The sequence below is a fragment of the Protomyctophum bolini genome (assembly GCF_963924005.1).
Source record: "Protomyctophum bolini genome assembly, chromosome: 9".
NCBI classification, from domain to species: Eukaryota; Metazoa; Chordata; class Actinopteri; order Myctophiformes; family Myctophidae; genus Protomyctophum; species Protomyctophum bolini.
The window spans coordinates 3,472,561-3,483,990 of NC_137870.1; the positions used below are offsets into that span (position 1 = coordinate 3,472,561).

General features: G+C 41.4%; 2 protein-coding genes across 4 annotated transcripts; one reads left to right on the forward strand and one right to left on the reverse strand.

Moving 5' to 3' along the window:
- Positions 1-173: 173 nt before the first annotated feature.
- Positions 174-6,523, forward strand: ift20 (intraflagellar transport 20 homolog (Chlamydomonas)). 2 transcript variants are annotated; one of them, XM_080771565.1, is made up of 5 exons: positions 174-255; positions 1,085-1,230; positions 1,342-1,427; positions 2,968-3,071; positions 5,623-6,523. In XM_080771565.1, exons 2-5 carry the CDS (start codon positions 1,104-1,106, stop codon positions 5,702-5,704), a joined length of 399 nt encoding a protein of 132 aa, XP_080627691.1. In that variant the 5' UTR covers positions 174-255; positions 1,085-1,103; the 3' UTR covers positions 5,705-6,523. The 2 variants fall into 2 exon arrangements, with proteins under 2 accessions (XP_080627691.1, XP_080627692.1); XM_080771566.1 differs by having other exon boundaries at positions 198-255; positions 1,059-1,230.
- A 439-nt stretch (positions 6,524-6,962) lies between these two features.
- Positions 6,963-10,792, reverse strand: lyrm9 (LYR motif containing 9). 2 transcript variants are annotated; one of them, XM_080772221.1, is made up of 5 exons: positions 10,604-10,792; positions 10,386-10,457; positions 9,287-9,449; positions 7,881-7,973; positions 6,963-7,513 (listed from the first exon to the last, which is right to left on the reverse strand). In XM_080772221.1, the coding sequence occupies exons 3-5, from the start codon at positions 9,410-9,412 to the stop codon at positions 7,496-7,498; spliced, it is 237 nt and encodes a 78-aa protein (XP_080628347.1). In that variant the 5' UTR covers positions 9,413-9,449; positions 10,386-10,457; positions 10,604-10,792; the 3' UTR covers positions 6,963-7,495. The 2 variants fall into 2 exon arrangements, with proteins under 2 accessions (XP_080628347.1, XP_080628346.1); XM_080772220.1 differs by having other exon boundaries at positions 10,600-10,792.
- Between the last annotated feature and the right edge of the window lie 638 nt (positions 10,793-11,430).

The window sequence follows — 11,430 nt, forward strand, 5'->3', positions numbered from 1 at the left end:
GCAATGATGTGCAAATTCGAAACAGGTGGTACACAGAACCGTTCAGTGACTTACGACGAGTGCTTCCAAACTAAAAAGTGATGAAGTGCACGGAGTTTACTCTATTGGCTCTGCTACTAACGAGGCTGCTATTGGCTATTGGGGCCATGCAGCATTCCGTATCCTTGACAGCAGCCAGGAGGAGGAGGAGTTTGGGCTGTTCTGCTGCCACCTCACACAGCTAGCAACCTGCAGCCATTTCAACCTTTAAATCAGGTACCTTTTGAAGTTTAACATCATTTTTTCTGATCTGAGCTTGGATAACGTAAAGCAATAAGAAGCCTCGTTTTATTCAAATCAACGATAATCAGCAAGCCATTGACTAACGGGTGCTGTGGTTGTTGTACCATAATATCTATGCTAGCAAATTAGCGAATTCCGCTAACGTTATTGGTAAACTGTTATCTACAAAGATAACATGATCTTATGTAATGATCCTGACAGGGATTGGTGTGTTGTTGTTGGCCATCAATCTATAGGTACACTGTACAAATACTGTACGTCTGTACCTGGTATTTGTAAAGCTTGCTTACGTTACTGTTTGAGTGTGCAGATAATATTATAATGTTTTGTTCAATCTGGCCAATCTATTACAATTAAATAGTTTGATTGCAAGATCATATTTCTTCTGTTTCTATATCAAATACTATCTCAATTAAAGGTAAAAATCCACCCATGCATGCTGTCCAGTATTCAACTGGATTCAGTGGACTCAATGGTCGTTGGAGCTCTTATGAGTGCAAAGCAAACACACACACACACACACACACACACACACACACACACAATTAGGGAAAAGTTAATAAAATCACCCCAAAGAAAGACTACTAGCTTGAAATAACTTTTAACAGGAGTGATTTGCCCAAGATTACATTCATAACGATTATGAAACTTTCACTTGGATGAGATGGGATGTTTTTTCCTCTATGAGAAGGTAGTGCACGCATGCACATCCCAGGTGCAAGACAAGCAGACATGTCAGTCTTCTGCACACATGTAAAGGTGAAGTCATAATTGTAGTTCTTTGTGTCAAATCCTCTGAAAGGCCCTGCGCTGAGGCCACCATGGCCAAAGACCCGCTGGCGGAGGCTGGCCTTCATTTTGATGAGCTGAACAAGATGCGGGTGTTGGAGCCTGAGGTTGGTCAGAAGACGACCGAGCTCAAGGAAGAGTGCAAAGAGTTTGTGGACAGTAAGTTCAGCCCCGGGTTTGATTGCCACTTCCAACACACAGTCAACAGTGACAGTTATAGCACTCCCCTGTGTTGATTGATTGTCACTTTTGTATTTTTCCTTTTAACAGAAATCGGACAGTTTCAAAACATAGTCGGAGGCCTTATTGAGTTGGTGGATGAGTTGGCGAAAGAGGCAGAGACAGAGAAAATGAAGGTGAGCAGTTACTGTGATTATTGTATACTCTATGTTCCCTCTACTTCTAACCCATTTAGGCCTGACGTAGAAATAAAAAGTCTTCAAAATCCTGACAGTTTTTCTGAAATATTATGTTTCTATATCAGCTAGTGGTGCTCAATATTTCATGTCAAGGACCCCAAAAATGATGTGTAATTGGCCGCCAACCCCCATTTGAAAATATGCTGTTCCAGGAACCCCCCCAGAAGCAAAGATTTGAGTTAAAAACTAAAGAATATATATTCAAAGAATTACACCACATTTTCACGATTCAAAAAATCAATAGCAGATCTACAAGCTCGTAGCGCGGCACTCTGTGCCTCGCTATGAGCTTGTAGATCTGCTATTTTTCAATAGCTAAAGTATAACATAATGATTAAAACACCTTAAGGGGTTCCCGCCCAGAATGGGCCCCTAGGTTATGTCACCTGCCATTCACTTTTTGAGGCAATCATTCAAAAGGCCATTTATGACCTATTTTCCAATGGCTTATCACGTCTTTGAAGGTATTCCTATGATCCACATTCCACACAGATGTAGAAAGTGCAGATAAAAAGTGTGTCTATAGTGAAGCATTTAAATTCAATATGTTCACGGCTTGTAGCTGTACAAATGTTTTTGGGTTTTCTCTCTTTGGGAGACCTGTCCTGTATTCATTATGTGGGGGAGCTGATGGCTGCTCAGATGGTCATTATGACGGCCAAGTAGCAATTTTCTTACCTAATATATCCAATAACGAGTGATACACGTGAAATATTATAATCCAAAACACCCAGAGTGCAGCACAGCGCAGATCGGATTCAAGCATGGCTCCATGCTTGAATTGAAAATGTAATTATTGAAACGTACTTTGTGCTCTTTCTTTAGATGGCTCAATAAACGTATATACAGTGTACACATCGAAAAGCAACACTGCAGAAAACAATGTGTCTTTTATTTTCCTGGGCCGAGTATTTCGCAAAAGGTTGCAGTCGTTCTGCCAAACGGAAAATGGTGTTTTTATTCTAAGCTGGTCCACCTAGCTCTCATGGAACGAAGCAGGAACCTTCCGGTTCCAGCCTAAGGGCCGATTCATACTCTTATATTTTACCGCTGTTTCGGCGCTGTAGTGCCGAAATGATTTCGGCTCGACAGAAATTTTCAGTAGCACTGAAGAGCCGACTTTAGGACGGTACCCGGTACTACCCGCCCCCCCCCCCCCCCCCCCCCCCGAACCTCAAATGACGTCAAATTGTAGGCTCTACAGCGCCGAACCGACTTTTATTCAGCTCTAAAATAGGAATATGAATCTGCCCTTACTCCTGAGCGGCTGAGCCCCTGCCGACCGCCTACATTGGTAATATTCTGCCAGTAGCAAGAGCAAAATAAGCTCTCGGTTGAGGAGTTTTTATCTCAGTCTGTTGCACTGGGACGGTACCTCAGCTCGGCTCTTTCCTGCAGTGCTGCGTCGGCTTTGTGTTTTCTAATGCGGTTAAATCACTCATCATTTACCTGGCTGTGCTCTCATGGCATACTGTAGGCAATTGGAGCAAGAAACCTGCTGAAGTCGGTGGCAAAACAACGAGAGGCCCAGCAGCAGCAGCTACACGCTCTGATTGCAGAGAAGAAGATGCAGCTCGAAAGGTAAGAGTTCAGTTATAGTGATGTGCGGGTCGGCTTTTTTTTCACAACCCGCCACAACCCGCCCCGCAAAACAATATATTGATCGACGGCCCGCCCGCCCCACGGCCCGCGAAAACAAAAAGTAGCCTAACGACCGCCTTTTCAACACCCAGCAAGTCCAGTCCATTCTATTGCTTTGGAGAGAGAGAGAGAGAGAGAGAGGGGAGGAGGCAGAGACTTGCAGAGGGAATTTGAAGGGCAGGGGATGGAATTCGAGGAATATCTCATTTTAAACACTAGGAAATGACCCAACCAGTCTGTCTGCCCTGTAGCCCCAAATGACTGGTTATCAAAGTAAAATGAGCAGTTTTATATAATTCTGTGTGTGTGCAGCGCACGCCTGCACAGCACCGCCACGCTCAATTAAGATGACCGCTGCGGGCCGGCACGCGCATCACTACTGGTCACATGACACAGCGTCACTAGGTCTGTCACGTGACGATCATGACATTTTGGTTGATACAATATAACTACATAACCTGCTCATCTATTGAGATATTTAGATCGTGTCGAAGGTCATGTCTCACTTAGACACAGGATCTGCCACACATTTAACCTGAGCAAGCAGGCAGGCTCAATGGTAAAAAAAAAAAAAAGTCCACACTTGCGCAGGAAACCAGGTTAAAATCTGAGGTAGGGGGACACGGTGGCAGTGCTGGTAGTGCTGTCGCCTCACAGCTAGAAGGTCCTGGGTTCGATTCCCGCTCGGGACGCTGTGGGTGCTGCTGGCGGCGTGTTTCCTCCTCCGCGTCATCAGGAGGGGGATGGAGGGGAAAGGAACTGGTTGGAATAACGTGTTCCTACCACGTGCTACGTCCAACCAGGGAAACTCCCCCCCCCTGTCAGGTGTAAAGGAGCAACTTGGACACTCAGGCATGAAGGAAGCATGAGTTCAAGTCCGTTGCTCTCCCGTTATCCCCCATATATGGGGACTAGGTTGGCGGAGGGTGTGTAGAGCCCAGGATCACATTAGATCAGGGGTGACACACTTTTTTGACTTGAGACTGAGAGCCACTTTCAAAATGACCAGCGCAACAAGATCTACCCACCAAAAAAAAGATCGGATCCCAGACATAAGACACTAATCACACTTGGAATGGGAAATAGAGGAGAAATGGAATTGGTAGGGTGTTCTTTCTACCGACAGTGTGTACTGTAATATTGTACTGTAATATTTTGTATGTGGAAAGTGAGTAAACTACCTCCACAGTATATAACTTTGTAATGCTACTGACGTTTGTGCACAACAATCTTGAAAACAAAGTAATACATTGTGGGTTTGAGCTGACAGGCCCTTCTAAATGTCAATCAAGTCACCTTAATTCAAGTGGCAAAATATTAAATTAAATCTATTTTTTTTAGGGGCATGTAATGTGATCTACCTGCACAGCCCTTGTGATCTACTGGTAGATCACGGTCTACCTTCTGGGCATTAGATAATTGACACAGGGGGTGAAAAATGGGTTACAAAAATCGTGGGATTAAAAAGAAAATCTGAGGTTAGAAGAGAAAAGTTACATGGTGCAGCTTTAAAAAAAATTAACTTATCCAGTTATCTTCACACAACAGATACCTGAATAAACTAATTACGAGTTAATGATTAGGAACGGAATGATCCGATTATTCAGGGGGGATTCTGAATTCCAGGCCACAGCATGTTTGCCACTTAGTCAGAAGAAGCATGCAAAAAATGATGTGATGGATGCACATTATGCCCCTTTGCCTGTCTCGTCAATTAATTGGGACAACCTGGTGCAAAACATTGGCCATTGTTCGGCAATGAATGTCTTATGTGATATAACTCCTGTCCAGACATACCAGCTATAAGAGGAGTCACATTATAGCCCCTGTGTTAACCCATTTAGTCCGCCGAAGAAAATAAAGTATTTTTTCTGAAAAACCTTATGTTTCTGTATCAGTGGTGCTCAATATTTCATGTCAAGGACCCCCAGAATTATATGTAATATGCCCCCCCCCCCCATCTGAAAATATATTGTTCCAGGGACGTCACCAGAAGCAAAGATCTGAGTTAAAATGTTCACTCTGTAATAATATATATTCAAAGATTTGAGGCACATTTTCACGATCTTTCAAAAATAGCAGACCTACAAGTTAGTTCAGAGTGCCGCGCTATGAGCTTGTAGATCTGATATTTTTCAATAGCTAAAGTATAACCATGCTTTAAAACACCAAAATGTGTTAACCCATTCTGTACGGGAACCCATTTTGGTGTTTAGCATCATGTTATGCTTTAGCTATTGAAAAATAGCAGATCTACAAGCTCATAGCGCGCCACCGAGTGGCGCGCTACGAGCTTGTAGGTCTGCTATTTTTGAAAAATCGAAGAACGACTGACATTTTTATTTAAATCTGATCTCAGGTCAGAATGGGTTAATCAGACCAGTGTGTGTCCAGTGGAAACCTCGTATGAATCTGATCTCAGGTCAGAATGGGTTAAAACACCAAAATGTGTTAAAGGTTGTTGTTACATGCAGTTATTCTCCCATTACAGATACCGCATTGAATACGAGGCTCTCTCCAAGGTGGAGGCCGAGCAGAACGAGTTCATCGACCAGTTCATTCTACAGAAATGACGACATGGTAGTAACGAAAGGCAGGAGAAAGAAATGCATACGATAACGTTTCGCATTTGTGACCCAAGTGCCTGTTTTTTTTTTCTTTTCTCCAATGCCGGCGATACCAAACTACACTACTACAGGCCATTAACAGTACCTTGCTGCAAAGTTTAAACGAGTGACTTGACTCTCATTCTAAAAAGCAATGCAAACGACATTAAAGATCTATATTCTGAACCTCATGATGAAATGTCCTCCTCCTCTCCCCGACCCATTTTTGTAACATTCAGGCGGTGATAGCTGTGCCAGTCATCTTACCATTAGCGTTTTTAGGTGTTGTATAAATGTAATCTAATTGGAACATTAAGGCCTGTTCATACTACTATAGCTCGGACATTGTCAAGCATGTGGAGAGGACAACGCTATTTATATACAAATGAATTTATTTATACTATTTATACTGAATAATTGCTCTGTGTAAATGTAGTTTTATTACGTTTTCTACTAATTCGAACACATACAGTATCTGCATGTTACTGTAAATAATGTCTTGGTTTGCATATATATACCGGTATGTAAAAAATATTGTAACGTTAATTGTCATCTCTTATGCTGTAATTTTCTATGCTGCCGTTTTCTGCAGCAGAATTATAACCTTCAACTGGCATATATGCTGGGTTTATTACTACAATAACAAATAATTCAAAATGATTATTTTAACATTCCCTAGCTGTTCAGTCTCCTGTTTTACCTAGCTTTATGTCTTTTATCCATGTTCTTGTTCATGTATCAATTTTAAGACAAATGGATATACTTGAATAAAATCTATTGCACAACAATTTTGATGTCATTTCTTTGTAGAGGAAAAGGCTTTCTGCAGAGGACTTTTAAGTTTCCTTTGTTATGCTCTTCATGTTCCACTTTGACCGGACAGCCTTCCCTTGGCGCAATCATAGCTGCGGTGTCACATTAAGCGCAGCTTGCAGCTGGCCTACAGGGTACAGCTCTGCAGATTTGTCTACTGTATATACAGGAATATATTCCATATGGGTTCTTATGCTAACGTCTGTGGCTTAAAGGAGTAGTTCACCCAAAAAGATTACTACTTTTATCGATTACACACCCCATGAAACCTTGAATTCATGGATTTGAGGGTTTTAATAATTTGTAGCATGAAGGAAAAATCTATAGCATGTTTAGCTGCAACAGAAAGTAGGATACATAAATTAGAAACAATATTTAACACTCAAAACAAACATTAAAACTCATTGCATCTTGTAATGTTTTAATGACAGCAGTATTTACTTACATATTGGCTCTCAGACTCCATTAAATAAATATACTTCATAAATATGTGGACTGTTTGATGCACGGTGCTCCCATTTGAAAGGTGGCATTTGAAGTTTAAAAAAATAAATGTCTATATTATATGCACACCGGTACACACATTTATATTAGGGTGATGTTAAATAGTCCAATTCTTGAGCAGATTTGATAAATGTCTGAGGAGACACTAAACATTCTTTTAAATATGTAATTTACTTGAAAATACCGGTCCCTAAACTCAACACACATGCCGTTTATACTCAAAGTAGTCATTTTTTACATTCTTTGTCAATATTTATGTGATGATTATTTCCACAAGTCTGTAACATAAACAGAATGGCATACAACTCCCTCAATATGCATTGAATACTGAAGTGTGGCCAATTAAGTTTCTTCAGGTAGATAATGATGATGATGTAATGATGATGATGTACAGCTGCAGTCAGACCAACCACTGGAAAGAGCAGAACATCAAGGCGTGCCTCACTTCTTCTTCACATACTGTAAAACAAAAAATGACAAAATCATAACTTGCTCGAGTTTTTTGTGAGGTACCCTCACAAAAACATGCAGTAATCCTGGTCTCTAAACTGCCTCCCCCTGGCCAGCCGGGGCGCCTGATGGAGGGGAAAGGAACTGGTTGGAATAACGTGTTCCTTCCACGCGCTATACGTCCAACCAGGGAAACTTCCCCCTGTCAGGTGTAAAGGAGCAACTTGGACACTCAGGCATGAAGGAAGCATGAGTTCAAGTCCGTTGCTCTCCCCTTGTCCCCCATATATGGGGACTAGGTTGGAGGATCACATTAGATGATTGACACAGGGGTGAAAAATGGGTTACAAAATTGTGGGATAAAAAATAAACTCACTTTACTAAGGATCCAGTCGGCATCTCCGATAGCTCGTTGAATAATTATTTGTATTCTCTCGGGGTCATTTTCATCTGAATGACTGTTGTATCCCTACAGTGGAAATAAAAAAGACCAGATTCAGACATTTGTGCACATTACTGTTGCTTCAACTGTCCAAGATTAGAGCTATAAATACATGAATTCTACGAAATTGGTTTTGCTTTAAGCTGTGGTTTTGGGCCTTTAAGCTGGCAAATTATGGTCAAAATGTCACAAGATTTCAAAGAAAGGTTCAACCAGGGTTGAACCGGTTCAGTTCTTTTTTTTCTCCCCACCTAATATTGAACCGGTTCAGAGTATTTCCACTGAAAACGATCAGAACCCTAAAGGTTGTTTCAGAACTGGAAAAAACTGAAAAAATCCAAGAGTCTATAACGGAACCAGTTCTAGAACCAAAGTTATTTTTATCGGAATAGGGGCCAGACAGTAATATATTTGCTTTCCTAACACAAACCACACCATGAAATGCTGCAGAGATGCCTATATGAATGCAGTCTCCGTATTCTGTTCTGAAGATCGCAATTATTTTCACCCTTGGCTTTGGCCTTATACATGATACGGTTAACACAATGTATATTGCATTAAAGTGTGTTTTTCTAAAACAAAACCTACCCAAATTATACTGTACATGTATCAGCAGTTTTCAGGAACCAGTCCTTATTTGAATGTTTAGGTAGCAGAAGGCCAAGTGTTTTTACTAGAATGTGATGTCGGTAAAAATCATTGGTTTCCTCTCTCGGAACGCTTAGTGCTGCTTTCAATAGTTGACACAAATACGTAATCATGCTGTGCATTTTTTTTATATATATTCAATTTGCAATGTGCATTTATACTCAATGGATTAAAAACATAAAATAGCCTACTGTTGATGACAGTCAAAAATGCATGCATACCACTGCATGAATTCATACCAGTCACTACAGGATATCGCCCATACCCTGCTATAACCCATTTCGACCCGATACCAGATTCTACAAAATGTCTTCTAAATCATGATAGTTTTCAGAAAAACGTATGTTTCTATGTCAGTTGTTCTCAAACTATTTCATGTCAAGGAGTCCCAGAATTATATGCAATTGGCCGCCGACCCCCCCCATCTGAATGTTGTTCCAGGGACCCCTCCCCAGAAGCAAAGATTTGAGTTTAAAACATTCTCCCTGAAGGAATAAATATTCAAAGATTTGCGCCACATTTTCACACTTTTTCTAAAATAGCAGACCTACAAGCTCGTAGCGCGGCACTCGGTGCCGCGCTATGAGCTTGTAGATCTGCTATTTTTCAATAGCTGAAGTATAACATAATGCTTTTAAAAACACCAAAAGGGGTTCCCACCCAGGGAATGGGACAAGGGAAGAAGACCTCACCTGTCTTATCGAGTGTTGATAATGTTTCTGCATTGCCGGCGTTGGCAGCAGTCTGCAGCACCTGAGCAGGTACCGGTAGAGATGGACGGGGGTCTGTATTAATTCGACTCCAGCTAATGGTGGCATATCGCAGTGTGCAGTAGTATCTCCAATCAACAGACTTCTGTGGAAAGGGACATGCGTTTTGTTTAATAGGAATAACTACTACCCCAGCAAGCCAAATGACATCATGATGACTGTCATGATGACGTCATGAACAACTCCGGTGACGTTCAGGACTAGGCCAGATCACAGCCCATATGGGGATGATCTTTACGTTCAGGACTAGGCCAGATCACAGCCCATATGGGGATGATCTTTACGTTCAGGACTATAGGCCAGATCACAGCCCATATGGGGATGATCTTTACGTTCAGGACTATAGGCCAGATCACAGCCTATATGGGGATGATCTTTACGTTCAGGACTAGGCCAGATCACAGCCCATATGGGGATGATCTTTACGTTCAGGACTATAGGCCAGATCACAGCCCATATGGGGGTGATCTTTATACGTTCAGGACTATAGGTCAGATCACAGCCCATATGGGGATGATCTTTACGTTCAGGACTAGGCCAGATCACAGCCCATATGGGGATGATGTTTACGTTCAGGACTAGGCCAGATCACAGCCCATATGGGGATGATCTTTACATTCAGGACTATAGGCCAGATCACAGCCCATATGGGGATGATCTTTACGTTCAGGACTATAGGCCAGATCACAGCCCATATGGGGATGATCTTTACGTTCAGGACTATAGGCCAGATGACAGCCCATATGGGGATGATCTTTACGTTCAGGACTATAGCCCAGATCACAGCCCATATGGGGATGATCTTTACGTTCAGGACTAGGCCAGATCACAGCCCATATGGGCTTTTGTAATTGTATCAGCTGAGCTACCATGAGCTTCAATGCATTGAAGCTCGTCCAAATTACCTGTATTCATGTACTTTGAGGTGAATCTGTATACATTTACATCTGGCAGAGTGAAAACAGGCAGGCTTCGGGTTTACATATTTAAATAAATACCTATTTAAGGATACCAGGCTTACCGTAGTTAATTCATTCACACATGCAGGCAGGCTCTTCAGGCTATATTCTTGTTGCATCAATACTGTCCAAACCTAAAACAGAACAAGAGTCAAGATTTAATCTAGAATGCATTCCTTTTGCCCAAAACAAACACATTCATTTAAACTAATGGGTTAATAAACGTTACAACAACATCAATTATTACGAGACAGCTAGATTATTAATTATACTTACTCACATGATGATGACACAAACAAAACAAGACACGAATGTCCTCTGTCTCGGCTCGCAAAACGGGGGACAAAACGTAACGGTGTCCCCACTAGCTCGGCAGGCATTTATATAATTAGCTATCTAATCAACTCCAACAAAATCTGTTGTGAAACTCTATTTGACTGGATATGAATCCATGAATGAATGGTAGAAACAAATACCGGTATATAATAAATAATGTGAAGTGTGACGCAAGAAGAAGTCCTTCTTCTTCCTTCCTTGTTTATTTGTGGTTGGAAACCAGTGCATTGCCGCCCCCAGCTGGACTGGAATGTAATGGAGCGAAGAATGACGCAGACGCTTTTCATTATTGCCTTAAATTATGGTTTTGAATTTGTTTTTGTTTGTTTAATGGGATGCAAGTAAAAATGCATAAATTTGCCGAAAAATGTTGCTGTTACCCGTTCCTCTTTTAAAGGCCTGTTTTCATGGCATTTTATTTTGATTATAGGCCTATAATTGAAATAAAAGACACTACATTGTTATATTCTAACCTGTCTCAAACCCTCACCCTAGGCAGCACACCTAAACCTAACCTTTAGTGTGTGTCTCTCTCTCTCTCTCTCTCTCTCTCTCTCTCTCTCTCTCTCTCTCTCGCTCTCTCGCTCTCTCTCTCTGTGACACAAATATTAGTGGTGTGGGGTGTCTATCTATCTATCTATCTATCTATCTATCTATCTATCTATCTATCTATCTATCTATCTATCTATCTATCTATCTATCTATCTATCTATCTATCTATCTATCCATCTATCCATCTAATACAATAAACAAATAGCATAATCCGACTAC

What these genes read in the sequence shown, in the direction of transcription:
- ift20 (XM_080771565.1), top strand. Translation starts at nt 1,104, where the DNA reads ATGGCCAAAGACCCGCTGGCGGAGGCTGGCCTTCATTTTGATGAGCTG. An exon ending in GTGCAAAGAGTTTGTGGACA is followed by an intron (nt 1,231 to 1,341) that starts GTAAGTTCAGCC and finishes TCCTTTTAACAG; the next exon opens with AAATCGGACAGTTTCAAAAC. An exon ending in AAGAAGATGCAGCTCGAAAG is followed by an intron (nt 3,072 to 5,622) that starts GTAAGAGTTCAG and finishes CTCCCATTACAG; the next exon opens with ATACCGCATTGAATACGAGG.
- lyrm9 (XM_080772221.1), bottom strand. Translation starts at nt 9,412, where the DNA reads ATGCCACCATTAGCTGGAGTCGAATTAATACAGACCCCCGTCCATCTC. An exon ending in ATCAACACTCGATAAGACAG is followed by an intron (nt 7,974 to 9,286) that starts GTGAGGTCTTCT and finishes TTTCCACTGTAG; the next exon opens with GGATACAACAGTCATTCAGA.